This window comes from Ailuropoda melanoleuca, unplaced genomic scaffold, assembly GCF_002007445.2.
Source record: "Ailuropoda melanoleuca isolate Jingjing unplaced genomic scaffold, ASM200744v2 unplaced-scaffold11384, whole genome shotgun sequence".
Classification (NCBI taxonomy): Eukaryota; Metazoa; Chordata; class Mammalia; order Carnivora; family Ursidae; genus Ailuropoda; species Ailuropoda melanoleuca.
In genome coordinates, this window is record NW_023179820.1 from 5,062,152 (window position 1) to 5,076,591 (window position 14,440).

General features: G+C 36.6%; 1 protein-coding gene across 2 annotated transcripts in view; it reads right to left on the reverse strand.

Annotated features, from left to right (window-relative positions):
• The window catches only part of ST18 (ST18 C2H2C-type zinc finger transcription factor), a 107,893-nt gene extending 100,876 nt beyond the window's left edge, over positions 1-7,017 (reverse strand). For both annotated transcript variants that reach the window (XM_034650148.1, XM_034650147.1), the window contains exons 1-2: positions 6,914-7,017; positions 688-742 (exon numbers count right to left, since the gene is read on the reverse strand). In XM_034650148.1, the coding sequence (XP_034506039.1) occupies positions 688-742 (55 nt within the window). In that variant the 5' untranslated portion in view covers positions 6,914-7,017. The remainder of the gene's footprint in view (positions 1-687; positions 743-6,913) is intronic.
• Positions 7,018-14,440: the final 7,423 nt, after the last annotated feature.

The window sequence follows — 14,440 nt, forward strand, 5'->3', positions numbered from 1 at the left end:
CCATTTAGAATTAAGGGTCACAAAAATATAGCTAATTATAATAAAAGTTATTTTCCTTAAGGGGTATTATTGCCAGTCAATCCTGTTTTCCAGATGTTTAGATCATCAAGGGCCTGTTTATATTTCAATATTACATCACCATCTGTTGGTTACAAAAAGAGAAGGATAACCGGCAAGTTAAACCTTTCAAACGTTACTTTGCAGAGCTGCCGGAAATTCCCAGCAGGGACAGGCAAAAAACAAACATCATCATTTTACTTGAACTAAGTTTAGATTCAGAACCACTAAACCAGATAACATAAAAATCAAAATCTGCTTTGGCAGTAAACTAACAATTCTGTCTTTTCCCTTGGCCATTAAAGGTCACTTCAATAATTTGGAGGTCTCCGTGAAGCATTCTTCCCTTGCTGACCCTTCTGTTGTTTTGCATGATGTTTTAAATCTACTCATGATTGTATTTTGTAAAAATTAGCATCACACATCATTGGGACTTTTCGGAGTCCTTTAGCTCCTGGTTCATAATATTTTGCCTCTCAATGCCATGATCCAATGTCCTAGCTTGATTTAAAAAAGGAAGCCCTGAGGAAGTTGTAATCATTCTGACTACACATTAGGGACTGAGCATTGGAACTTCCATATTTCATGGTATGGTGGGCACGGTGTCATGGAACCTGCTTGCCAACTCACCGTTGGTTCCTTTAGAGTGGGTACGCAGTGTTTTATCTTCAGCCTCTCCATCCATCTGTAACATGAACACAAAGTCCTGAGGTCATCCCTTTGACAGTGACCAAAATATGAAAATATGTCCTTGCAAGTTCTGAAGGTCATAATGTAAAACAGAGTAGCCTTCCATGCTCTTGAATAGCACCCTGCCTTGGCAGGTATATAGCTGCAACTCCCCTTGCAGTCCACTAGTTTTGGAAATACTTTTATAGATGCTGAAACCAGAGGCAACAGTGACAAGAGGGCAGATGCCCTTGTCCATAAGTGTTTGCTAGCGATTCAAACACTTCTGGCATTACAAAGAAAGGAGGAAAAAAAAAGGGATTGTCTGATTAACAGTGGTTGTAGAGGAGAAAGAACCTCAAATGCCAAACCAAAAGCTTTCAGACTATTTACTAAAACCTGATTCCTTTGCATTTCTAGACCCTTTCTGATATGTACCTCTTTCTAATTCAGGAAAAATAATCCCCTGTGTAAAAAAGCAACATGAAGGAATATCCCTGAAATGCCCCCATTTCAAAATACCACTGGAAATGTGGATCATCAAATGACATATATTAACTCCCAGAATTCCAGAATAAATATCAGTTATAATCGTGCAAATCTGTAAGGAAAGGAAATTTTAGTGCTGCATGTGTTAGCATCAAACTCCCTAAAACATCATTACTAAATATTTTAAATGTAATCAAATAAAGGATGGAAAGACTTTAAAAAACCTGCTGTTTTTGTCCCTCTGGATATAGTCAGATATGACTACTCCTATCGGTTTCACTAGAATCTTCCAATAATCTCTAGTTTAATTCACCTTTGCACATTATCAGAAGGAATTCTTAAATGGAGAGAAGTTATTTTGCTTGTTGAAATGAGAAGCAGGCAGAAGGCGCTGTCCGTGGTTCCCATCCTTAAATCCTGACACTAGCGTGGATGCGGTATGACTGCAGTGGTAATGGGAGCGCATCTCTGCTCTCTCAGGCTGAGTTGTGATTGAAGGCACTGACCTGCCATAGACTTATAATAGGGGAGCAGGTGTGGCAATGATGGACTTTAATTTCCTTTAATAAACCTTTTATGTGCCACACTTTTACTGCCATTCGACGCTCTCCAAGGTCCTGCACATAATAGGTTCATTACTTTTGATTACTATAGTCTATTGAGACAAACAACTCCAGAACACACTATATATTATGTTCAGTTAAACCAATATAGACTATTTATCCATTGTGCATTTTTTCACCTGCAACACTACAGACAAAATTAACGACAGCTCTCGTAAGCTAAAACTATTAAAACCACCAGTACTCTTTTGTCATCATTTCATAATAAACACCACACCAATCACTGAACTGTTTTTTAAATTAGCAAACAAAAAGTGTTCACTGCTTTTGCTAAGCAGCAGTTGCTTTAGTCTAAATAAAATGGTCCATCGTTATGAATATTTTAAAACTACATAATAACAGAAAACAAAAGAGGTGATTTTTTTTCCTGTAGATTTTCCTTCTTTTAAAACCACATGAATTTATGACAGATGTGACACTGCCTAGGATTAAAATGGCTTGGTTTACTTAGGATGGTGAGCACTGCGTTGTGAAATCCTCCTCCTCCGTGAGTATCTCTGTTGCATATAAAGTGGCTCAACTCATGCAAACTCCCCTCCATGTGCTAAATGAGTAACTTGGTTAAGAGAGATCAGTAGCAGGAAGGTTAAAACGATGAAAACCACCAACTATTTCTGAGGAGGCTACTCCTGTGGGTGAGTAGCAACTCAATACAAGTCTAACATTTTCCTGCCACACAGGTGCTGTGAGCTCTCCTCAATCACTCTGAAAAATCTCTCCTGAAAGGCAAGTGAAGGCTGAACTCCATGAGTTTCTTTTCCAAAACTGAAATACACTTTGCAAAGAGCGCCAGCAGGTACATATGAAAGTTTCAGAAAACTACTTAAATGTAACCTTCTTTATAACAGCTTTAAAGACTAATTCCATTTTGCAATTCCACTATCCCCTTGGACCTGACTGGTTTGCAACCACCCCATGCAGCCGCCTCCCCATTAAAGTCATTGGGAGGAATGCATAAATATTCATAGACCTCTGCTTGATTATGCTTGGAATGCTAGCCTCATAATTGTATTTTGTGGCACTATTGTCCTTTTGATGGTGTAATATATATATCCTACGTAAACATTTTAAAGACTGGTAACTCATTCATAAAGTTATGTTTTCTAATTTAACTTGTGTGCCAAATTGTATGAGTGAAATGGATTGAGGCCATAATATATAATCCATCAATTTCACATTCATTCTCTGTTTCATAACCAAAGAACAATAAAAGTTACTAAATTCAGTGTCTACTCATGTCTGATAGCTCATTGAGGAATAAGAAGATCAGAAACCTAAACCAATGTGCTTTGTTTTTAGGGGTGGAGGTTTTTAATATTCATGAGATACTTCATTGTCCTGACAAATCTCAATCTGAAGATAAGTCTTTGTTTTCTAAAACCTTATATATGGGAGTAGAAATTTCTAAGTATTCTTTATATAGACTATTCTCATGGATTTTAATAAACTCCCAATAAGCAGTCTTAATTTTTGTAAAATCAAACTTCATATTCAGTGAGTACTGCATTCTGGGAATGTTGCATGAAAGATGGAAAGAGATTTCTACCTGAGTGCATGTGTTGACACCTGGGGGAACTGTGCCAGGGAGGGGGTGGGGATGGAATTCCCATACTTTCAACTTCTTCCAGACCTATAGAGAAGGCCCATAGCTATGGCATGATTCAGGAGACTAACTAACATGTGCTACAATCTGGGAAACTACTCTTCTCTCTGGGAACATTTTTTTTTTCTGTTGGAAGAGGAGACTTGATCATTTTTATTGCTGAAGTCCCAAATGCTATTGACAAGTCTTCAATGAATTTGGCAAAACTTAATGAATCATTTCCTTTCTCAAAACAGAGATCTGATTTTCTTAAAAAGCTGTCCTTCCTGAGATTTCTTCAAACTTTTGTCTATCTCATTTCATTGTTTATTAATGGGAACAAGTCAAGATATTTTCTGAGATCGTTATAATGTGTTCCTCCTAGCTCTGATAACCTACTTCTCAATAGAAATAAAATATTAAAGGTAGGCTTTGACCTTTGTTTTTCCTGATTTGAAAAGACTTTAAGAAAAATTTATCTAATTTACGAGTGTGAAAATTTTATGTATAAATATGTGAAAAGGAGGAAATAGTGGTTCTTACTGGTATTCATAATAAAGCCATGAAAAAAAATTTTACAAGACTTCATTTCCCAGTTCTCTGGAAAGAGGAGTTAATACAAGGAGAAATGGCAAGAGGGAAAGAGACTTATGAGATAAAGAAGGCAAAGAAGTGAAACTTGCAGGAAGGACATGCAAGAACCAAGAAAAAAGTAGATAGGCAATGAAGAAGAAAAATTACCATAAAATAAAATTTAACTACTTAGTTGGATTTGGAAACCTCTTACTTAACATCCTTATATACTCACAAACCTATATACAGGTGCTCATCATAAATTCCTAGTTATTTTACTTGACCATCTTTTCTTACTGGCAATCACATCAGGGGCAATCAGCAGATCTCCTGTCCACATCACCCCAGTGCATGGATCTGGAGCTTTCCTTTGGGCTAAAGAGGGAGTTCTGAAATTGCTGGTTTGTGGGAAGGAGAGCCTCAAGGAGCAGGACACAGAATTTATAAACTCATTTTTGCTAATAGTCACACAAGCAAATGACTGGTATGTGAGGAGATTTAGTTTCCTTTGATTTTATTTTTCACTCAAAATCCAATATAAACTAATGGTAAAAAAAAATCTCCAAGTAAATATTTAATCATTTCTTAAAAACTGGATAAAAGATATCTCTTGGTGATGTTGAAATTTTAGTTTTCCTTTCAACAGAACTATAGACATTGATGTCCTAAATAGATGATGATAGATGATGATAGATAGATAGATGATAGATAGATAGATAGATAGATAGATGATAGATTGATAGATGATAGATGATAGATAGTTAAAAATATTTATAAGTAGTCTTGAATTTCTTACTACTAATATAAAAAGCCATAGTGATCATAAAGTTTCGAGCACACCTTCTCAAAATCCTGATACAATTAATCTTAATACTGTCCACTTACACATAATCTCTTGATGGTAGCTACGTTTAATTTGAGAAGTCCTTCACATACACTCAACTTGCAATAATTTCCACTTATAACAAGATTTCATTGTGTTTCCCTCCTCAGAGCTTTGGACTGGCAATGCATTTTTGTAAGTGCCACATGACTCTTGTTAGATGTCATTTCAATCCCAGGGAACACGTGGCAATGGAGAGAGGAGACTCTATGGCGTCAAGAAGAGGTCCTGGGGTCCTCTCCATGAGGAGCCTTTTATCCTTAGTGGATGTTTCCTTTACAAAAATCAATTTAAAAAAATAACAAAGAGAAACTCAGGAAGTTGGAAAAGGCTAAACCCAGAAAATGAAACAGCTGGAGGATGCCAGTATCTTAGAATGAAATTTGGCCAGATTGAAGAACAAAGAACCTTACACTGAGTGCCCTTTCTTTTGCTGATTCTGGCATCATTTTCTTTTAAATACAGGTTTGGATCAGTCCAAAACAGCAGCAGCAAAAACTGTCTCCCTGTTATACAGGGAAAGAATGGGGAACATGAGCTGTGATACTTAAAGAATAGTTTACTTTTTGAGAGAATATTGAGATGGAATGTTCAAGTATGTTTTCTCTGTTCTGACCCTTTTTTTACTTTTCTGGTTTTCTTTTCATATGTTTCTTAATTACTCAGAAAGAGTACATAAAAAAATGAATTTTTAAAAAAACTGTAAACTAATAAAAACTTTTTTACATCATTCAAGATGTCATATTAATTTTCTCAACCTTCTCTAAATCCTTTATTCTAGATAAAATGAAAATTTTCTGAATCCTTTATCCTTATCCCTGATTCCAACTCTGTGTTCCTACCTTATGTCTTTTATTACACTATCTTTGAATCTGTACAGAAAGCTAAAGAATTGAGTGATGTGTCCCCTTTAGATTTAGGATACCTCTCTCGTGTGCCCTAATTTTTCCCATCCCAAAAAACACCACACCTAGGGAAGAAGCAGACTCAGTCCACCATCAGATCAAGTACAGTTCTCTGGGAAACTCTTCTTTCTGAGAGCCAACTGCATGCCCATTCCCTTTAGAGGAGGTGATTTTCACAGGGATTTCCAGAGTCACTTGGAAATGCACTCCAGTGAAAGAAATCTTAGACCTGAGACAAGCTTGGGTAGCTTTATAAGGAAGTTGGTCTATTTTAAGTCTCATTTCTCATTTCTGAGTTGTCACTGCTATTGTCGACTTCATCCTATAACTTCGCACAACTGGCAAAGCTGAATATAAACCAAAGCCATATGTTTGTGTCCTTTTGCCAAACGACTCCAGCAAATAGTTCTATTATTCCCTTAGGTAGCCAACGTGTGCCAAGGATTTCTATTAGTCGCTGTACCACGGCCTCTGAGTCACTGCTTTGTGACATAAGGGGGCAATCGCCAGCTTTATGTTAGAGAAGACTTTTTGTGTATTTTTTTAGTATGCCCTGTTTAAAGATAACTCAGAGTAAGTAAAACCCTAAAAGGGCCTTAAATTTTTTTCTTGCTGATATATTGAGATGCATGTGTACAAATATGTAATTGTTAGAAGACAAGCTCCTTCATACAGGGATAAATTATTTTTAATAGGTTTTTCCCAAGGAGAACTCAATTCCTAACTTTCCAGTGTTTGTAGGAACTAACTTCAGAAATTATCTACGGTGCTTTTAAAAACATGGTTTTAAACTATCTCACTTGTTTATTCTTAATCCTTCAGTAAACTAATTTCTAATACAAAAGAATTTAAATGGGTTTTTAAGACTATTTTAATGCTGAACTTTTGTTTAAGGGTAAACATGTGAGAATAAATAACATAAACCAATCAATATGCAAAAGGACTCTACCTGTTTAATATTTTAAAATATTAAAGCTATCATGCTTCTGACAAAAATCCCAATGCCAAATTCAGCATTAACAATAAATTTCTTTCAAAGCAAATCCACAAAGGAAAGCTTTTATATAAATGCTTTGATTGGATACATTTTATTTCAATATATTCTACTTTTTAATACAAAATGTTGCCTTACCTCTCTTTTTCTCCGGGTAACTTGTCTGCCAACTTGGTTTGCCCTGCTCTGTCAAAGTGACTAAATGTCTTTGTCCACTTCAGTGAGAAGTCCTTAAATTCATTCTATTAAGATCAAAAATAAAAGAAGGAAGGCATGTCAAATCAAACAGATCAGTAGTAAACACTGAAGTGAACAATAATGCATTGACACTTTTACCTGTAATCTGGTTGGGTTCTACCATAGACAGAACAAAAAATTTTATACTACAATATCGATCAGAAAAAGACTTTTACATTTTTAAGGGTAACCAGATTCATTCTTGTCTTAATTACTGAACTATATATATTACATCTTCAATTTGGTAGATAAATTGAATAGTATTATCTACCACTAGTATTTTTACTATTATCATTAGTATTTTTACTTTTAACCACCAAAAGAAGTTCAAACAAGATTTGGAAAGTGCTCTACACAAGAAATCACAAAAGACAGATTCAAAATTCATCCTTTACGGCACTGGAGCAGATAATGCTAAGTGAAATACGTCAAGCAGAGAAAGACAATTATCATATGGTTTCTCTCATCTATGGAACATAAGAACTAGGATGATTGGTAGGGGAAGAAAGGGATAAAGAAAGGGGGGTAATCAGAAGGGGGAATGAAACATGAGAGACTATGGACTATGAGAAACAAACTGAGGACTTCAGAGGGGAGCAGGGTGGGGGAATGGGATAGGCTGGTGATGGGTAGTAAGGAGGGTACGTATTGCATGGTGCACTGGGTGTTATACGCAAGTAATGGAGCATCAAACTTTACATCGGAATCCGGGGATGTACTGTATGGTGACTAACATAATAAATAAAAAATCATTTAAAAAAAATTCATCCTTTTGTTTAGAGGTCTCTTTAATGAGACCGCCATAAAGTGCTAATGCTTTTTGCCAATACTTTAACCTCCTTTCCATAGAAACGATTTACCCTTGTTCTACTTTGCATTCAGACATAACACACAGAGCTGCTTCACCTCTATTTTGTCCCAAGGATGGGAACAGAACCTGTCTTCAGGACATTTGGCCCTTTAAAGAAAACTTTGAAATTCAGCATAGTATGCTCAGCATCCTAGAGAGGGGCTATTTATACTAATATCACATATATCAATGCACATCTAAAATGTGTGTATCTGGCAGTTCTGGTATTTTAAAACACAAGCCACCAACCTTCCTTGCAGAAGATTTCTATCTTCCTATATTTTACCCTTTGCAGTAGATTGAAGTGCTTGGCTTTTTAACCATAGAGTTCTGTATTGCTTGTAAGCTTTGACCAGACATTAAGCAGATGCTTCTTCAACTCAAGTCAGCAACTGTAGTTCCTAGGGAAAAATAGGTATAAAACTCTCTCAAGTGATAGAGCAGATTATTGAACATGATGTTAGAATTGAAAAGTGGCACGGGAGCTTGGGAACTCTTAGTTTGCGTTTGATTGCAACTGGGAAAAAAAAGGCTTTCTGTACAAATGGCGTTTGGCTGATTCTACTTCTCTCTCAGTTCAGAAAGAGTCCCGAAGCTTTCCACCTGCCTATTCCCTTTTGTTTGCCACACTCTAACCTAAAACAAAAGATCCTGGAAAACAGTCACACTGGTGAGCAAAGCTCTTTCTAAATCCTGAAAGTAATGGCTTTTTGTCTAATACCCTATCGTGTTATGTATTTATTAGCAATACATTTTCCATTTATTTTCTCAAAGATTGCCAATAAAGAACTGAATCACATAAGGGAGTAGCTGTAAACCCTCTGAGTTCCCTAATGTCAAACTCATTAGCATCCGAATAAGCACACAGCAGCACATCATCTGCACAATTGCAATTTTTTACTACTTTTAATAGCGTTTCTCAAAGGGCTCATTTTCAACTTTCTTCAGTGGTTAGTTGGTTCTCAGGGGAAAAGTAGCTTCCTGACGCTCGCAGCTTCCACTCAACAACCCGGCCGTTTGCTGTCAGATCATCAGCCCTCTGCCCTAACCCCATCTGCTGTCTCTCCCCTCCCTGGGGAGGAGAGTTAAGGCAGCACAGCTGAGATCGACTTGGATAAGTGCACAGAGGGCACCAACAAAATATAAGTTTAGAAATATGATTTGACACAAAAGGGCTTGAGAAGTCCAAGTACACCAAAATACACAAGGGAAATTCAAGCCCTTCAGAGGCTCCCCATTCCATGCGTCTGTCATTAATACCTCCACTCCCCCCGCCCCTGCTTTTTGGAAAAACACTCCTGGCTGCTACCAAAAGGAAACTTCCACCGAGAGTGGTTCCCTCTGTCCCGTACATGTGTCCTATTATTACAGCGAGGGGAAACCTTTAAAAACCCATTTTTATTAATTGCCATACTTCAACCTCTTTCACTGCTCTTGAACCATTTTGTAAAACTTCAGGACTTATTAATATATTCATAGAAAATAGACATTCTGGAATAGTTAACTTAAGGCTTGGAATCTTATCCAAGTTTCCACAACTGGAAAGACCCTTAGTTCTAGTCTCCCTACCAGGATGAACACTTTTCCATTAAAGCTCATATTTTTATGAAACACCAATCTTAGAAAATAAAACTAGATGACAACCACCAAAGTGTTAGTAGCCTAATGGGCTACATGGTCCTTAAATGTGCTCTCTAATTAAGACATGGCTTTACTTGTTAAATGGAGTCATCACAAAGTACTTCATTTGTCTGCTTTACTATATGCCAATAATTAGGGCCTCTCAATTCTTTACAGCTGCTTCATGGATGACTACTGGCTTCTGAAAAAGACAGTTCCTTCAACCAATGATACATTAGAATGAATCTGCTGTGTTATTTTTTAAAAGGGTATATCAGATTATGTTTTATTGGTGGTCTGGGGGTGTGGGGGAGTGAATGACCTAAAGTGACATCATGTGTATGTCAGTTGAATCGTCAAGCAGAGAACCACAGATTTACTTGTAGTTCCAAAAAAAACCCCACAATATTAAAAAACAAACAAACAAACTCTTCAAACTACACTCAAAGTGAAAAATTTGATGATAGGGCCAATAAATTTAATAGGAAATGTATGTCACACTTGTAGCCCTTTAATAACTAAAAGGAGCTCACCGGGACCACCAATTTCTTTTTGGAATTTCTCACCAATGGAACCAGACTATTATATTTCAGTCAGGACGGAAATGCATGGCAGGGTCCACTCAGGAGTTTGGAAAGCTAATACAACCTGCAGAGACCACTCTCAGACTTAGTTGCTTAAGGAGTAAAATAAAATCAGAGGAATGCCGGCATATTTGCCTTAGCACTGCTATCCTTTGAGGCCATGTCTCCACAACTTCTAACAGTCTTGATCTCCAGATCATTTTTCAAAGATTAAAGTCTTCAACAATTGCTCATCAGGTGGAATGATGGAGGGGGGGTTACCCTGGCTCAGTTAGTTTTTTGAAGCTAAAGCAAATCCTTTACAGTCCAGAGTTCCCTGGTTTATTTTTATATGAATCAGCAAGATAATTTAACTTAGAGTCAAATTTTGTAGAAACCTATCTTCACCTGGACAATCAAAATCCTTGTTTTCTCGTTTGCCATGTAGCTCCGTTAAATGTCTAATAAAACTCCAAACCCCCTATTTTGGAATTTCTACTCAATGAGCTATAGAATTGGTTTTTCCATCATAGTCAGAGATTGTATATTTAGAAATCGATGCATAAAAATTATGTCAGCCTATTGCCACCATATATTTACATTGTTAAAGACGGCTTTCTTCTGCCGAGCTCTCCAGGTTGATATTAGGGGATATGGTTCCATGGCTGGGGCAAATGAAGAGAAGTAGTGAGTTTCATTTAAGTTGTTTTAGGAAAAGAAAAATACTGATTATTACCCACCAGCTTTACTTTTACCATCAGCCCCTATTCAACTCCTGATGACAGTAGTGGAAGAAAAAAGAGCTTCTGCAAAACTGGAACTACTCTGCAGGAAAACCAGCTCCCATGACGAAGTGGGTCAATGGTATTGCTTACTTTTAGGGAGAATGTCTAGATTTTCAATCATTACATATTCAACAAGACTAATTCTTTGATATTAGCAACCAATTTGCCTTTCATGATCCATTTTGAACATCTTTTTGCTTCCCTGACTGATGACTGAAGTTCAAATATATAAAAAGCCTTCTTGTTATTCAGCAGAGTTTGTCATTTTAAAAGAATAAAAATAAGGTTTCTCAATGTACAAAATTTCCATGAATGGATTTAATTGATTTTTACTGGTTTGCCTGGCTTTTTGAAATCTCTGCCCTCTAGAATCTTTCAAAGAATTTTAAGTACTAGGAATGCTATGGCAACTCTGATCTCCCCCCAGAAAATGCAATTTTTGCTTTGCAAATTGCTAAAGTCATACAGAGCATCGAAATAACTTCTGGTTTCCACTGTGATAGATATGAAGTCATTGTATTTGTACTAGCAGTCACTATAGTATTTGTCTTTGTCCTTCCAGTACCTGCAAAAATTAAACACAAGCCTCTTCTCCTTAAACTGGAAAGCAATGCCAAAAACTTGTGCAACACCCACATTTCTCCCTGCAAGAGGATTTAACTTTCACCTGATTTAAGTAACAAAATAGCCCTCAAAGATACTTAAAGCCTTGCTGCAATTAACATAACTGCATTTAGATGCTATTCATGACTGATAATTCCAACACCTTGTGGGAAAAGAAAAAAGTTGCATGCTGTAAACATTATAAACATATTCAAATAAGCTTAACACAATCTGCCATGCTTATTTCTGCCTAGATCATGGACCAGTGAAATGGTTAATGCAAATGGATTTATAATTTGCTTTGGGGGGCCAGTTTCTTCTCCTTATTTATTAGCCCAGCTGATGGGGCAGATTTGATGAGGCACTTCTGGAATAATTGAGTCATCACACAAAGAAGGCTGCTAGCATTCAGAGTGGTTTTATCAGCAGCAAGCAGGCCTGATTACTGACAATTACACTCTGATCCGGTGATGGAGGAGAAAGAGCCAACGAGTGGGAAATGTCCGTGTTTCTATCCAGGAATAATTTCTACATTCATTTTACATGCTAAGTGTTTCCTATCTCTGCATAATAAACTGTAAACAGGAATAGATGGCACAATGTCCCTTAATATTTCCTGGTAATGAAGACACAAATGTACAGTGAGTGCTGATAAATATAGATGAAACATAAGCTATTCTCCTAGTCTGTATTGTTACCTTTAAAACAAATGCATTTTTGTGGTAAAAGCATAATCATAGCTAATGCAAAAAAATGACAGAAGATTGAAACTGTCCTTGTAACTACATAGAAACTTTGTAAAAGTCCTGTTAATCACTGCTGTTTTAAAGGCTTGGAGCTGAAGGTGAGATACTTGAAACCACATCATTTTGTTTCTCAACAGCCAACTGTGCAGAACTCCTTGGGCGAACACAGCAGAGGACAACACTGAAAGTGACCTCCATTAGCACTCCGAGAGAGCACATCTCAACGCAACACTGAGAAAACAATGAAGCTGGCACAAGGAGGCATCTTCACCAGCATGGACTTCCATTTCCCTTCCATCAGGCCTTTCGACGAAATGTTAGTCCCAAGACTGTATGATCTGCCGTGTAAAGCAAGGCACCACTGTCTCCTAGAGCGGCGTTTTTAACTACTTGTTTTATGGCATGGTTTATTAAGGTAACACCGTGAGCAAGAATGTATCTCATAGGGATATCTTATTAAACTATCTTTCCCTCTGACTCAAAATCTAGTTCGAAATGTCCAGAGAAAGGGAGTGTTCTTAACATGCTGCTATACATTTTAGTGGGAAAAAGTTTAATTTCCTGTAATATCAAGAGTTTCCTCTTTTAAAAAGCCAGTCAGGTGCGAAGCGCCACATAATGAACCTGTTTGGATCTGTTTGCTTCATCTTTTTTCTAAAGCTCCTTCCTGACTGCCAAAGAAATAAAAGTTATCCTCTGTTCTCCTGTGGTAACTATGGAAACTCTGTTTTATTAAACTAACCACTTAACTTCAAGGCTTGTGTTGCAACACTAAATGTGCTATTTTGAGTAACTCTATACTAAACAATCTTATAATGTCAAAACATTCGTAATAAAGTTCAAAGAGCACTTGTTGATTCAAAAATGAGGCTTTTTATTATGTAAAGGGAATTTTCTCTACTTAATCTATTTTATTATATAGATTGTTACACAATATGCTAGATATTTATGCTTAGACATTTTCCATTTTCCTGATCCGTTTTAAAGAGACTTTTTAGATTTTTTCCAACAATCGTGCTGTTTTTCCCAAGAGTAACTATTTTTCATTAATATCTTCACCATATACTGTAAATTTAAATTAAAAGAAAAAGGTGATTTGTCTTCATTATCTGACTACAAAATATGGAATAGGAGAATCCACTGAAACTTACCAAAAAAGTGACATGACCCTCAATTGTTGAGGCCAATGGGACATTGAATTTTTGCAGAATGATCCTTGGATTTTATTCTCAATGCAATACTTAATTTAAAATAGATTATTTTAATAAAAGTATCCTTTTCCTAAAAAATTTACTTATTACTGGTTTTATACACACTTATTGAACACCAACCAATGGATAGTTCCATTCCAAACAGTGAGCATGAAAAGATATTTATAAAGCACAACTCTTGTCCTCATTAAGTACAAACCAGCAAACTGAGGATTCCAGTGAGATGTGGAAAGCATGGAGGGAGGAAGAAGGCTCAGTGGGACCTGACTGAATAAACTTCTAGAAAATGATGTTTCCTTAAGAATTCATCCCTAGAGAGATTCAGAGAACTTTGACTAAAATAAATAAATGTCCCAAAGGTCAATTGGAAAGATACAAATAGTTGAAATTGTACTTGGCCTGGATAACCATGTATTAAAACCATATTTTTCTATAGTTATACAAGGGTCAAAGGAGACTGGATGGTCAAAATTAAATAGCTAAAATTAAACGTTTAGAATCTATTCATTTGTAACTTTCTAAGGAACTTACCCCTTCAGTGTCAGAACTGTAAAATCTTTCTGCAAAAAAGCGATTTGTCACTCATGTAGTGGATTAAATGACAGCATCTCACAGAATTCTGCATCCCAATAGGGTTTTGATGCACCTTCATCTTAATTTCTCTGTTGTGCCTGATATTACCTCCCTCTTGTCCATCTGATCTTCTCCATGCTAGTACGAGCTCATGGAAGTACAGGTTATGTCTTGTTGATCGTTCACGGCCACATAATGCTGTGGCCGGAGTAGGTGCTCAATATGTGACTATTGAATTAAGAAAGCCAAAAATAATGCTCTTCGGATGCTTGAGATAATATTCTATTCATTGTATTTCAGTACAAAACATCCCAGACATAGTGTCTGGGACTCTATAGGTTTCTGTCTGACTCAATGCTAGCTAAGGAGACTTTATACTTTTATCGTCCCTTAAGTTGAAAATGTCAGCTCCCCAAATGCAAAGGAGAGCAAGCATGAAATGTAACAGAATTTATGGTCAGATTTTCCCTAATGTCT